The sequence below is a fragment of the Gymnogyps californianus genome, chromosome 3 (assembly GCF_018139145.2).
Source record: "Gymnogyps californianus isolate 813 chromosome 3, ASM1813914v2, whole genome shotgun sequence".
Taxonomy (NCBI): Eukaryota; Metazoa; Chordata; class Aves; order Accipitriformes; family Cathartidae; genus Gymnogyps; species Gymnogyps californianus.
This window is the reverse complement of record NC_059473.1, coordinates 36,739,309-36,755,124: the sequence shown is the minus strand read 5'-3', so window position 1 is coordinate 36,755,124 and position 15,816 is coordinate 36,739,309. Positions and strand designations below refer to the sequence as shown.

Here is a 15,816-nt window from a genome sequence, read left to right as displayed (position 1 = left end):
AAAATATTTTAACTAGCAAACCCCTTCCTCATGGAGGGAAACCATAAACAAAATTATTTAGCAACTTTGCACACAATGCAAGGCGGCATGCTGTATTTAAAACATGACTAAGCAGCTCTAAAGTTCAATCAAAGAACTCAAGAACTTTTGTCTTAAAAAGGCAACAACTTCAATTAAATTTGTTTTATTTACAGTTAGTATTAGGAAACTATCACACTCTAAATCAGTGAGAAAGCAACCACTCTCTCTGATAGATCTTACATGCCAGCACCCATCACTGAAGCATAGTCTCTTCCACCCTGGAGTGTGACTACCCCAATGAAATGGTAATGACACAACGAACTGTTACTATAATGTGAAATTCAGAAAATAAAATGGTTCTGTTTATAGTGAAATCATAAAACCTAGAAAGCATCTAATGAGGTGCTTCTTCCAAAACCATTTTCATTACAGGTCATGGGTATCTTTATTTCACTCTTTAATTTACTAAAGAAAGCTCTTATTGCTCAACCTGAGTTTGAAGAAAAAAGAAATATGTTATTTTGCCCCTAACTACCATTTGCTTCTCAAAATAAATTTCACTTCTAAGGTTTCTTTTTTTCCCCCCAGATATCTCTGTTTTTTAATTAAGCCAGTCACTAAAATATCTGAGTTATACAGATCTAAGAGCCTATTATTCTATCATTTTGTCCACAAACTATTCAGATAGGAGCTATGTTTTCATGCTATTATTTTCCCAAATCCTTAACATTTCCAAATGATTCACACAGATCTCAGTAATTACTTCTGAAGAGGAAAACCTCCCTGAAAAGGCTACTGCTAACACTGTGGGCTCTTTTTAAAGTCCATCCTTAAATAACTGCAGCACTTGTGTAATTTGTCATTTTCCCTTTGTTCCTAGCTTGTCCCAGCGCTCGGGGCTTAGCTCGCTTGGCACAGCTCAGATGTAATTAATGCTCTCTCATAGAAAAGCTCCATGACACTCGAAGCCCTAACACGGACACATGTGTTCCCAGGCATTCCCTGGGAAGTGGAACACATCTGCTGCCTCTCACTGACACCCAGAAAGGGGGGACACCGGCTCGGAGGGCAAGGGATGGAAAGCACCTAAGCAATGCCGAGGACAAGGAGGGGGAGAGTAGCACATGTAACACAAACTGCTAACTCTAAAAAACACAATTACCTTTGAAAGGACAGTGTTAAAACAAATATTACTTCTTAAGGGTGGCATGAAGGATGATTGCAGAACTGTGTTCGTTCATTACTTAATATTTCATATGTTTTTATTTTCTAAACAGAATTGTTACTCCCTTCTCCTCCTCCCTTTGACTACAAAATAAAACTGAAATCTTAATACTGTTCCCAGAATCCTACCTCAGTTCTTATATTGTGTAAGCATATAATCTATTTGCATACATATAAATAACTTTTCCACTTTAACATCGGCACCAAAATAGAGCTGTGAGACTGAATTACTGTGTTGGAAAAATCTGTCTTAGACACTATATAAGGAAATAATTTAAAGGAATAGCTTAAAAAACCCCAAACCCTACAAAAACATACCTTAAAGAGATAACCATTCCTGATTTTGTTTTGTACACTTTCAAACTGAGACATATAGCCACACATAATTGCAAACCTGAGAGGGGAAAAGAAAAACACACACACACTTTTTGTGATTTAAACAAACCTTTGAATCAAATTACAAAATATTTCAATACCTAATTCACAGATTAACACCTGTTTTTCTTCCATCTTGATGGCTGGATAGAAGTTTGGCATGAGCTGTACATACTCAGGAGCAGGCAAAAAACCAAACCAAACCAAACCAAACTAGTAATGGAAACAAGAAGTTTAAATGACACTGTTTGGGCTGTCAGTGAGGTGAAGAAACAGGGATTTCTCCTCCAAAATTTCTACCGTTTAGATCAGAGTGCTACAGTTCCAGACCTGCTCCAGCACTGACAGCAGTTTAACTGGACACATTGTGCTCTGCATTGCAATGCACTAGGAACATGAACACCATCAGCCGTGGTACCTCACCTGGGAAGGCAAATCCTTGGGGCATGCTCAGCAGGAAGCTGTGCAGACCTCAAAAATCGTTCACAGTCATCTTCTACACTTCTCAAGCATCTTGGTGCATTCCTGCACCTCTAGCATTCTTTTAATATCTTTAAAATTATTTAAAAATGTACACACACATTCTGCTCTAACAGGATCACTACTGCCATTACTAGCTGCCTATTGCTAAGATTACTATTATTATTATAAATTGGGGACACTGACAGTGATAAAAGAAATGTGAGATCATTTCTATTAAAAATTTGTATTGTTAAGCAGGTATAACTGAAAATATTTTCAGAGGTCCCTACCTATAAAGATTCAGATTTTCTAAGCAACACTATTGTCTTATTGACACTCCACCTAAACTTCTGTTGCTTTTTCCTTATTACTTCAACAGCTATAGAACCTACTATGCATAAGTAATATTATGCGCAGACATCAATTGTACTTTCATTGGACCTATTTTCATTGGTATTAAGACAACTCTGCATTTCTGTATAAAACTAACAGAATCACCAAAGATATATTTAAGCAGCATAAAACTAATACAGATTATTTCTCTAAATTTTTCAGAATTTTGCTTTTGTATTAAACATTTTACAATGCAATATCAAATTAAAACAAAAATTAATCCTAAAAGAGAGAAATCAAGTTGAAGTCCAGAGGAAAACATAAGAGTTATGCAAGAAACTTACCGAGTTAATTATGGTAACAGACCTGCAATCTGTATGGCACACAGAGTTTTTAAGCATTACTAAACCTCAGCTTTCTTGAATTTCTTTATATAATGTAATTATTCAAGCTCCAGTAAATCCTCATTAAAATGTCACTGCTAACATAACTAAAGAAATTATTTTATTGCTTACAGTTATACCTAATGGTTTTAAGTTAGAAATACTCATGCTACAGGTTGTTGCATTTTTAGTCAGTAAGTGTTCCCAGGTAAGGCATGCGAGTCAGCATAACCACAGTAGTTGAATTTGTAAGAGCTCCAGACAGACCGTCAAACACTGTTGAGCAGGATGTATGTTGTGACCAATGTGCACTGAACAAAATCCGGCTAATGGCACCACTACTTCTGACAGTTAAAGCTGCAGGGGGAGCACATTTCATATGGGAACCAGCTGCAATTGAGGGAAAAAGCAAAGGGTGGGGGTCAGGAAAGTTCAGGTATTTAGAAAGAGGGGGAAGGTACTGAAAACTTTATTAGGCTTAAGTAACTCAGGCAACATTTCCCCTATTCCCTTCACTCATTAAGTGCTAATCAGATAAACTCAGCATACCATAGCTAAACGGATTGCTGCTACAAAAGAAAACAATGAAAAGCGAACAAGCTAATCCAGCATCTTGCAGTATTTCCCTGTCTGTGCGTGACAAGAAAGAGGGCCTTAGTTTAAACCAGTTCAAAGAAAAACTTCCACTTACAGCTAATATCTCTGGGGAGGGAAATCCCAGTAAAATTTTCAACGAATGAAAAATAAGCTAACCTACTAACTTTAAATACATTCGTATTTTTCCTTGAAAAAATAAGAATGTCTTTCATGTATTAGTGTGTGGGGGGTTTCTATTTTATACCTTTGAACTGGGCTGGCCAGGCAATTGGCATAAATCAATTATTTAATTTTTGGAGTTCTATGGCACTTCAGATATTCATTTCATTTCTAAAAAAAAGGGATTTTTTTTCTAGAAGATAATTTTTAGGCATTTTAAATAATTTTCAAAGAGTTTAAAAAACAAAGCAAACTTTATTTTCACTGATGCAAAGGGTAACATTAAGAAAACAATCAGAGAAAACGAGGAGGGAACTAACTAGAAATGCTTCCATCTGGTTCTTGTCATTCAATCCCGAAACCATCTTTCCAGATTTAGGTCCCAGCTCTCGGCGAAGCCGGCAGCCCAAGGCAGGAGCGCGGGTACCGCGGAGCAAGGCCCGGCGGGCCCTCAGCCTTCCCTCTCCGTTGTCACCTGCCCCATCTCGTGGTGACACTCGGACACAGCAGGCAGCCTCAGGGCCTGGGCCTTTCACAGTATTTTTACATCGTCACCTTGTGTGCTATTATAAAAATCCAGGGGGGAAATAAATAAAAAAATTATCACACAATAATGTGCAAATATTCTATGAAATGGGTAAAACGTACATATCTTCCGTTAGAGCAAGCGATACTGGTTTTCCTCACAAACACTGCCTGCCTTACGCCCTTTGAACATCAAGATTAAAATACTGCTTACAGTACCTTCACAGAGAAAAATAGAGACAATTGTACCAAGTGCTGCAAGAAGTGACCTAACTGCTGAGCTAATGCTACTCCTGGATAATGTAAAAAACCAGCCATAGACATGTTCATCTAAATAAACATAATGATCATAACCTCATTAAGACAGACACAGTACTTTGTTAATATAAAAAAAGTATTATTTCCAGGTGGAAGAAAAGTTACTGAAAACAGTGTAGAAGCACACAGATTAATCATCCACAATTAATACTCCTTTTCTAAGCACAATACAATCAAACTAACTCAGTAATAAGTCAGCACCATGTCCCTTTGCTACAAACAATGTCACTGAAACTCAGACTCGCAGGAAACTGTAGTTGATAGAGATGAATGCCAAGTGCCTATGTAGCCCTCACGTAGAGGGGTCCAGATCAAGGTGAATTAATGTTTTGCCTTCTGGTGTTCCAGAATTTCTAAACGTATTCAGACAAGGTAAAACTGTAAAGGGGCATACCTTACCTGCTGCAAAAGGAAGAACAGCAGGTTGATCCAGTGAGTTTTACGAAGCATGTTCGCAAGCAACCTGAATTTTAATACCAAAAAATGCAGAGAGATGCTACCAACACTTAGACTCTGGCAACCACAGCTTTATCCCATATGAGATAGATTTACAGAAAAGATTTAAAGTCTCAAATCAAGATTAAGCCACATTAAGACACTCAAATACAGCAAGTTTTACCTTTTCCCTGATAAATTTCACAGGGCCAAAATCAGAAGTAACAGGCATCTTCCCAGGCTTGTTCCTCCCTCTTCTATGTTCCCTTCCATGTATCCCAACTCCAAGAAAACCTCTTATTTCACGTAGACTTTGGAAATGTGTGGGTACAGGGCTTACATTTAGAAGCCTAGGTCTCCCTTTTAGCAGCCTAGTATCAACAGGAAAGTTTTTCTTAATTGTAATTGGTATGACTTTGTGAAAGGGAGGAGGAGTTTGTGATATTTACTAATACCAAATAATTTAATTAATCTGTTTCATACCTATTTTTCACTCCCTCCTCTTCACCCGAGACACATTTGACATGTAAGGTAGTACGAGTAAAGGCTAATGTGTGGGTAACACATGAGAGGCCCAGTGAAAAGAAAGTTAATTTCCATTCCAGTTCTAAATGCATTCTTGTGTCTCCCCATCTCTGCACGGCTCAGTCCTGTGCATCCCATCTTATTTCTTAGCCATTGACTCCCTCACTTACCAGTTTTACGCACTTACGTATTCCGACAGTCTCTGCAATGCAGCCAGACCCTCAGCCTTTCTTTTTAATCTGACTTCAATGAGATATCAATTCCTATATAGGGAGATTTTGCAACTTATATTACTGTTTATGACCCCTGTTGCATTACCCTTCCAGAGATCACAGTTTTGCATACTTAAAATTGCATCACTTTCCTACCATGGTATTTCACTTACAAAAATGCATCTGATACTAAGTTTCTGTGGAAAAGTAAAGTATCAGTTTGATACCACCTTTCTCATGGTGGTGAGGGTATGGAAGCAGTGGCTAAGAATGTGAAAGACTGCCAATATACAAAGCAAAATGCGCCAAGGTGCAAGTAAGTGTTCAGGTGGTTTTTTGTTCGTGGGGATGTTTTTTGTTTGGGTTTTGCTTTGTTTTCTTTTCTTTTTTTCCGTCTTCTTGGAATAAAACTGAGTCTACATTGTAGAAATTGGCAGAAATATAGTTTTTATATTAAAAATTCACCAGAAACCTGAAGTTGAGCTCCAGGGAAACATCAGATGTAGCACACACTTGCATAGGTGACACTTGCAAAAACATGGGAAACAAACCCATATTTTGGTAAAAAAAACCAAAAAACACTGAAAGTAAGGACATTTAAGAATTCTAGCTTAATAATTTATTGCAACACATACAACATGCCAAAACAAGTAAAAATACTGCTGTTAATGCATATTCACAGAAGTTCACCAGTAGAACATGTAGATGCCATGTTCTGCATTTCTGAGGCTGTGGAACCTGCAATTGTGTTAAATTTCTGTGTTCCAGAAATTTAACTTCTATTTTTATAACAGACATTTTTATTCATTATAGGTGCAAACATAATCTTGAAGAAATTAACAGGATATATTCTTCACAAATGTGGAAACAGAGTGAAACAATAGCTGTCAGAGATAGTAACACAACAATTCTCCCTGACAGAAATGTAATAGGGATCACTAGGTTGCCACTATTATTTTCTCTGTGACCATTCTGGCAAAAAACTTGTAGTAAATAAATCTTTTCACATTTCAAACCTACTTCCTTTGCACTTGCATGAGGATGCTGCAGTGTTTCACCAATGCACTGCTATTTCAAGAACATTTTCCCAGAGGATGCATCATACTCCTCCTCACAGGCTGGACTACAGACCTGAGCTCAGTCCCTTGCGAAGAGCTACTGTCATGCAAGTGCCAACATCTGCTACCTCCCTTCAGCAGGGAGGGGAATGTGCACCAAGAAGAAAGATCAACAGACGGAGAACTTGGGAGAAGGGACCACAAATGCCCTGAGGCATTGCAACAACATTTCTGAACTGAAATATTCCACTGACCTGCCCTATGGAAAAGAAAAAAAAAAACAACCAACCCCCCACTAGATTGTGATTTCTTTTTTTTTTTTGCACACAAAGTGACTTTTACCAGATCTAATCACTAACCCCAGCAACCACAAAGCCCTAATGCATGACCTTCCACCATTCTCTCATTTAAATGCTCTAACCAGAAATACACAAGAAGCTATGCATCCCTCTGATCCACTTACTACACAACAAGTTACAGCTTTTCAGAAATGGCTTCTGAATTTGCCTTTCTGTATTTGAAATTGTAAATTATTTTTACCAAAATAATTAAGTAATTTAAAGATTAGTGACTAAGATTAAGCATAATTAACAACAAAGATTGCTGTAAAATTTTTTTGGTCTTCCCATGAATCAAATACAGGGCAAATAACTACTAACCTGAAACTTTGTTACACCAAGTTTTAACTGAAAGTATTTCTGCACAAGATATCAACTCCTGAAAAATAAGACTGTATGATAGAAACAGATGCTTGTAGCTTGTAAGTTATCTGTCTCTTCTAAGTCTAAATAAGGGATAATTAAGGGTAGAACGTTACAAGAATTTAGTTAGAAACATGGTATGAACTTAATTTTAAAAGTTGTCAGTGGTATGATAATATCCTACAACATATTCTATAATTTTGAAGAGTTTTGTTTCAGTAGAGAAATATTTTTATGCCATTGCACCCTACAAATCTGACAAATTATCTGAGAGTACGTGACATTCACTTTTTTGTGGGAAGTTTGTGTAAAATCCCTTTGCACATACATGCCACCTAACATAAGAGTTCTTCTTCCATAAGAACCACGTTTTTCCTGCTTCTGCACAGCTTCCCACATTTCTGCAAAATAACCAAGTTATATGAGTTTAAGAACTTGACTTTATCATGCTGGGTAGTAATATCACGTAATCTTAAAAATTAATCCAGGAGAAATTTAATCCCGGTTGGGTCAAAACAGTAGTTGACTTTCTTACGAACCATCTTCTGAGCAGTTCTTTATCCTATTATGAGTGATTTTACCATCTTTTGTTCACAGGACACAAGAGTTAAAAGTTTCTACATTTCTGAATACTTTCTTTGTGTTTTTTTGTGTAGAAACACAACTTTCTACATTTCTGAATATTTTGTACCTCTCAAGTAATACAAAACACCTTCTGGCTACATACTCCACTGTTACATACAAACCTCTCAGTATCTTTGCAATCTCTAGACTTTCTCACTGAAATATGTTCTACCTGGGACTATCCCTTCTTTCATTTTTTGTATACCAAGTACAGCAAGTCCACTCAGAAGCACAAGTCATACTAGCACATCAAAGATTCCCTAAGCATCAGTTCTAGCCCAGGCCCATGCTTAGCACAAAATTATATGTGAACATAAGGGTCAACATCTTGAATTAGTCCTGAAAGTGAATAACAAATCTCTACAACTAACAAGAGCTAATACAATTTCTATTATTATATCCTTCCCCATTTTCTGGCTTACTAATACAGGTCAGCCAAAACAACAAGTAAGTGCTAATTATTCATGTCCACAATGAAGCCAATCCATTCTCTTCCATAGTGTTTCCTCTCAGTAAAAGACTGTCAGCTCTGGAACCCACTTCCATGGACAACCCTGGGCTTGTGAAACTTGTTTCTGTGCTTCTAAGTAACTCACACATACACAACAGAGAAAAGTCTTGGGGGCAGCTGTGGTTCAGGGGGAGTCTTCGCTTAAAATTACTGTTTTTCACTTGATAACTTCAATCTAAATGAGACACATGCTATATGACTCCTATCAGCGGGTAAGTTCTATAGAGTAACCCAAACTTAACGGCAGCACTAAGTTTGTTTGTGGCAAACAAACCAAAGTTCAATGCAAAGAATGAGCTTTCTAAGTAAATGTCATGAACACTGGCCACATCTGGTAACCTTTCTGCTTTTTGCAAAACCTGTAACAAATCCTCCTCAGCAAAAAAAGGAGGTGTGGGGTTCTGGGCAACAGCAGAGAAGCCTTCTAGACTTCTTCCAAACTCTTGAAGGAAAAACAGCAACAACACCCCACCCAAACATAAAAACTCACTTTTTTTGCAAAAGAACTTAAAAGTGATTGTTTAGTTTTAAATAAAGGCACTACTGACATGCCTCTATATTTTGTGTTTTCTGTAATCGTGAAGTTGTAAAGCAGTGCCATCCAAAGCAACTATAGCACTGAATTGTTCACGTAGCGCTTCCAATTAAAATCTGGATGATAAAGATGTTCCATGGTCCAAGATGAGCCATGAGGATTCACAGCTATCATTTGGGAATCACTGACTCACAAAAGGATTTTGTTTGAGGCTTGGGAAAAACAAGATGACCTGCAACTGGCCAATGCCAACTTTTCCATGCGAGTTCCTTCACAGCTTGAATAATTGACACCAGCTGAACAAAGCAACAAGACACTTAGAATATTTACTCTGCCTCTCTTTAGGGTGGTCACACAAATAATAAAAGGTTACAGCTATGTTTTTCCTTTCCAGTGTTTCCATTTACTTCAGTTTTTTAGGTCACCATTCAAAAAACCTGAAAGTTTTTTGATCTCACTGGCAACTACAATATTAAGTATGATCATGTGTTTTCAAAAATCTGGATTCAGATATGAAAATTGTTCACAGCTGCAAAAGTTCACTACCAAATCGACTGACTACTTCAAGATATTTTGCTCAGTTCTTTCTGCAATTATTTTATCAAATTTTATCTGAGGATGAATATTGGTTACTTGTCAGTATTCTGATCAGTAAGTTGGCCAGTTTTATTGTTGATATAGTTTACGATACAGTTTTATAAAAAAATACAGGTGACCTACTAAGAAGATATATGGCATTTTTTTGTTCTTAACGGAAGTAAATATGAAAGTAAGGCAAGACAGCTGAAATCTAGGCCTACATTAGCAAGAGTTTGCTCATGAGACCATTCCACTAAATTCTCCTGGTGGAGACAAAAGATACATTCTATTTCCCAGACAGCTTATAGCAGTTCCACAAAATAGGAAAAACTCTGCTCTGGAAAAGGGATGCTTTTGTCAGTATAATTCTGTCTACACTAGAGCTTTACTGAGACAGTTATGTCAGTTGGTGTGACAAAAACATATTTATGTGGTAAACAGAGCTTTCAAACAGCAGGGATAAACTTCCAAAAGAAACTTTCAAAGAGGTCTATAGTCCTAATCCTTGCTTGACAGGCACGGTGTACATTTCTAATGAAGAAAACTAAACGATAAAAAAGTGCCATGTTATAAAAAGTTCTAGAGGAGAATTATTAAGAGACAATATTCAAAAGCACAGCAGCAAATGACCCTTTTCGATGCAGAGGAAAGGCAGGAAATAGTTTTAAAGACTAATTCAGCTCCAGTGAGGTATTCTCTATTGACTTAAAAATCCAAAAGTAATTGACCCTAAAAATGAAAATAAGAGCATATGGCTAAGCTAGGGATACTGGATGGGTATTAAAGATATATATATCAGAACTGGATGGCATATTTAAAGCCATATATATATCAGAAATGCTAAATACAAACTGAATTGCAACTCACAAGAGACATACAAGGCAATAAGAAGAGGTTCTGTAAAAACAGCAGAAGGAAAAGAAACATAAATGAAAGTACAGAACAATTAGCAAGGAGGAAAAAATGACAAAAGATGAAACCAACAAGGCTGAATTCAATTTCTTCTTCGCTTATGTTTCCCCTACCCCCCAAGGGTTAACTGTAAGTAGAGAGCAAGGAACAGGACCAGGAAAAGAACAGGCCTATCATTTAATCCTCACTCATTTAGTAAGCCATAATATATTAAACAGTTTAAGAGAACATTAGAAATAATGCATGAGTTGACAATATAGACAGCAGCTATACCAAATGTGAGTTAAAAACTCAGTTGTGCTGACAGGAAATATCAAAACCCCTCAGAAATAAGAAAGTACAGATTAGTAAGAAATCAACCAAAACTTTCCTTAGGCAAGGTCAGAAAGCCAGCTTCCTCACCAGTAGCTAATACAGAGTGAGATAACCTTACATGAAAAATGAGAAAACTGTCTAACGAACAGATGGGCTTACCTTACCCAGGCTAAGATTATTTACCTTATACAGCTTAAGAAAATTTTATGTTGGCGGTGAGATGAAAAGGAAGGATTTTGGTCTGAGATAGCATTGCTTTCACACTGAGCTTGCATTCATGCTGAGCTTCTCATCTGTGTATCTGATCTCCTATTACAGTCAATGGAGACCCTGGTCAATTCACAGGATCCCTGCTTGGACACAGGTGCCTACTGCCACTGGAGATGCCCTAGGGTTTCCCACCACTTCCAGCTGCTGGCCTGGAACAGTAAAGACCCCCAAAGGTCCTGTGTGAGATCTGCCATGCCATGCAAATATCCTGGCATGTCAAATGGCACATGTTGCGTATTAAACATTAACTCTACATCCCCTATAAGTGGAGGACAAGTCCCTCACTGACATGTAGACATATGATGGAGACAGCACATTTAGGTGTCAATCTGGAGTTGGGTACTGCCCTTCATCTCTGACCTTAGGTAAAACTGGTACACCATTCTTCTTTAAGTGACCACCTGCTAGTGATCCTAGTATTTTTGTATAAATATTTATTCTATTTTTTCTTTTAAGTTGTGTTTTCTCTCTTATTATCCTTTTTAACTATGGATTTCATATTACTTTCACATGTTATTTCTTCATGCCTTAATTGTATTGCACTGTTTTCTGTTCACACACAGTCTTACCTATTTATGATTTCAGGCAAAATTCTGTTTGCATACAACTTTGAGAGCACAGTTTCTGCAGGGAAGATTCTGCAAAGTCTTATTTCCTGTTCACGGGCATTAACATGTAAAATAATGTTTAGATAAACTGGATAAATTTGCATTAGCCAGACTTAAATGATCCAGATCTGACATACAGCTGACTACCAAAATCTCCTGGGTAATGCGGAAAGTCCCAGCAGAAGGGAAAAAGGCAAACATAGTTGCTATCTACAGACAAAGGAAAGGAAAGGAGAAAGGAGAAAAAGGACAGAGGTTACAGACAAACCAGCCCAACCTGAGAGCATTCCAGGACAAATAATTCTGTAAATACAGAAGCATACAAAACAGTTAACACAAGTTTGTCATGAACAAACAGTATCAAACAAAAATATTTTTCTTTTCTGACGAGATAAACAAGCCTGGAATATTAGAGGAATGCAACAAATGGGATATAGCTTGACCTTAATGTGGCCTTTGACTTTGTCCTACCTGATGTTCCTCAAAATCTAACCATGGAAATATCGTTTAGATTAAATCACCTGTAGATGGTTGCAGAACCAAGTTCATGTGAACCTGAGCATCATTACAGGTGTCCCACAAAGTTTTGTGCTGGGTCCATTATCTTCCAGTAATTTCATTAATGAAGTCAATGATTTAAAAAAAAAAAAACCCACAAAACAACAAAACACTTTTAAAATAAAATTGTAATCTGGGAGGGGATGCAAGCATTTACAAACCTAAACTGCCTCAATAAACCTGAGAAATGGTCTGAAATCAACATGATATCAATGAAATGTGTGTAAAGTACTCTACCAAGGAAGAAAAAAGAAATGTACAGTTACAAAACAAGTCCATCTGGTTAAGCAGCAGCACAGCAGAAAAGGATCTACTGGGACCACAGACTGAACAACAGTTGGCAGGCTAGACAAAAATACACAAACGTCTTTCTGGAGCATGAAAGTCCATTCTGCCCAGTATTCAGAGTCTCAGTTAGAGCAGCACAACCAGTATGGGGCATTCCACTTTAAAAATTATGCATCAAGTCAGAAAGACTTCAGAAAAGAAAGACAAGCAGATAAAATATTCAGAAAAAAAATATTATACCAAACTATTCAAATCTGTGGTGTCCATCTACATCACCAGAAAGCCACGAGTTCAACAGTAACTGACAAAACTCTCACATTCACTTCCAACCCAGATACAAAAAGGATGAAAACTGTAAACCATACAGAAATCCATTGCCTGTTACAAGAAGCAGTAGCTTACAAAACATAAGATTTTCTTCTTAAACCTCTCAAATAGGCTTTCCAAGCTAACCTCTGGAACATGTCTCCTTGCACTCGTAATTCTCCCCTTGGTAGATGTGCCTGCCAGTACAGGATCTCACATCTGAAGTCCAGCAGACCACCTACATCTCCCTGAACAATATGTAAGCTTTTATCAGTGTAGTTTCTGCCAGTGAAGTTGCATTTATACTAGGAGATTCTGTCAGTCTCGTGGGCTGGGGAGGAAGGGAGGGAAGGAGGGGCAGGACTTGCGCTTGCACGTGATTTTGTGGTTGTCTATACACATAGCTCTAGCTGAGAGGGGTACGCCAGCATTACCCTGAAGAAGTGACCATGGCTGTGGTCAGGCAAACAGCAGAAATGGCTGTGAATTGCTTTCAGCAAGTGTTCAAGCTATATGGGCTTCAAATCACCTTGCACTGAGAAGTGATGCTCAGATGATCCTCTTCTGTGAGTTTTGCTGCCACAGTGGCAAGCTCCAGCTATTAGGAATTAACAAGCAGCTGGGTAAGGCCAAAAGCAAACGGTCCTATCTTAACTGCCACATTAGAGCCACCTGGGGCCTAGGCTTCACCTCCAGGCAGGCATCATCATTACTCCCAAGACATCGGAAATAGCAAATGCAAACCTGTCTGTGATGGTGAAGCTTAGTCAAGATTCCCACAGCACACCACTTCTAGCACCTCACTGTTACAAAGCGGGTGTTTGGATCACTAGTTGTTATAAACAGAAGGAAAAAAAAGAATCATAGAAATACGGCAACACTCATAGGAACACAGCATGGAAAAATAACATAGCCATCTTTGAAGTTTAGGAGAGAGAGACCAAGCCAGAGAGTCACCTAACTAAATGAAAACATCTGTGTCTAATCAAGTACCTAACCTGAGCTAGCTGACATGTGCTCCCTTTATTGGCAATGGAGAAGTTGTCAGGTTCCTCAGGAGAAATTAATCTCACCCTAATGCAGATGGACAAAATGGACTCAGATGAACTGCACTCCAGAAGTGGCTACTTCTTTTTACATTGTGAAGGAAGCCTGGGATAAAAGGATGTGGTTTAGATATGTAAAAGTTAAGTGAAATCCCACCCTACATGTGTAATGACAAAATTAATGAAGAACGCAGAAACCAAAATGGAAAGGAAAAGCTAACAATATTAGAAAAGAAATCAGGAGCTCAGTAAAATTGATTAATAAAATAGTAAGGTGAGGAACTATCACCTAGAACTCAGCAGAATTATCTTTTACCTGATAATGTTGATTTGATAAAAAATATTTACATTTGCAAAGAGTTTGTTAGTCCTGGCAAGGTCTACAAAATTAATCCAAGTGCCAAGCTTGGAGGAAAATGATATGATAAAACAAAAATTGAGAAGTTAATTGAAACTTCCACAGTCCTCTCGTTGTCTATTTTTAATTATTAGAATTTAGATTATTACAAGTAAAAGAAAGGACAAAATACGAGGTCAAATGACATTATTTTGTGAAGTGTTGAAAGAGAAGGTAAATGGAAAACTATGGCTTCCCTGAGCAATAATATACTGGTTTAAGCAAATACTCCCTTCTACATTTCATGGTACGTAGTGAAGTATGGTTATTGAGTTGTTTCACATGCTATAGTAAATGCTTCACAGAATACATCAATGTAATTTTTAGCTGAAACTGATGATAATTGAGTTCCATAAAACTATGAAAAGATATTAATGAATAATTTATGAAATTGATGTCAAACTGCAGCATGATAAATGTAACTTGCTGTGGGGACTATTTAGAGCCAAAACTCTAAAGGTTTTTTTTTTTGCTGGATTTGATAAATACATACAAGTTTGCAAAAATGCACACTTCCTCAAACTTACCACTGGTGACTCTCAGCACTCCTGGCATCCAGCTGAACAGCCTTTTCAGCTTTAATCTTTCCTGTAAATGGAATACAATATATTAAAGGATTTATTGTACTCTTCCATGTTTTAGGCAACTCTCAAGAAAGAGTGAAGCAACCTGATAGACTCTAGCTGCAAAGAAGAAATTGCTTCCTGTTCTTGTAAACATTTAAATGGACAATGTAACATCCTCGCTTTACATCATTTACATACCTGTGCATATATATATAAATATGTGCATATATATATATACGGGTGCAATTTTAGTATTTTCTCTTAAATCCAATTCAGATGCAGCTAAATCAGGGAAGGATTGGGCTGGACTGCCAAAGGAGGCCGTGTTGTCTGTAAGACTGAAGACTCTTAAAAGCAGGTTAGAGAAGCACCTGTCAGAACAACCAGCAAAGCTGCCTGCTGCCTTGGGTACAGGAATGAACTAGTTGAAGTTCCTTTCCAGCACAAAGACTTCCATTAAGTTCCACTTTTAACTGAATAAAGATGACAGTAGGTGATTTGATCAAACCCATGCTCCCAGTAAGAAGTTCAGATGAGATGCTTGCTGTTTGCAAAGTCTCAGCTGCAACCAATTAAGCCACACTGACATTTCTGTATTGCAAGTTAACTTCATAAAAACAAAGAACAGCATACACAGTCCTCCAACACAGTGGAATGAAAAAAACCACGAAAACTACTGCCAGCTCCTCTGCAGTCTCAATCCCTCTGCACCACTTCCAAAAACTGAGATGAAAAAGGCTGCCATCACCCACCACTTCATGAGAATGAGCCAAACTAGGCTGGTTACTCAACACCTGAGACCCAATTTCATTCCATCGTTCTTTATCTCTCCCTGTCTTTTGCTATGCCATTATCTTTCATCAGCTTAGGCTACATGCAGTCACTGGTAAAAGCAAAGGATCCAACAAGAGAGTTTACTGTTGTAATTTAGTTTGTGTCATAATCCTCACTGCACTGCGTGATTTCCATACAA

General features: G+C 37.7%; 1 protein-coding gene across 3 annotated transcripts in view; it reads right to left on the bottom strand.

Moving 5' to 3' along the window:
* The window catches only part of RMDN2 (regulator of microtubule dynamics 2), a 50,197-nt gene that overhangs the window by 22,744 nt on the left and 11,637 nt on the right, over nt 1-15,816 (bottom strand). For all 3 annotated transcript variants that reach the window (XM_050894226.1, XM_050894227.1, XM_050894228.1), the window contains exons 5-6: nt 14,805-14,865; nt 1,564-1,639 (exon numbers count right to left, since the gene is read on the bottom strand). In XM_050894226.1, coding sequence (XP_050750183.1) covers nt 1,564-1,639; nt 14,805-14,865 — 137 coding nt within the window. The remainder of the gene's footprint in view (nt 1-1,563; nt 1,640-14,804; nt 14,866-15,816) is intronic.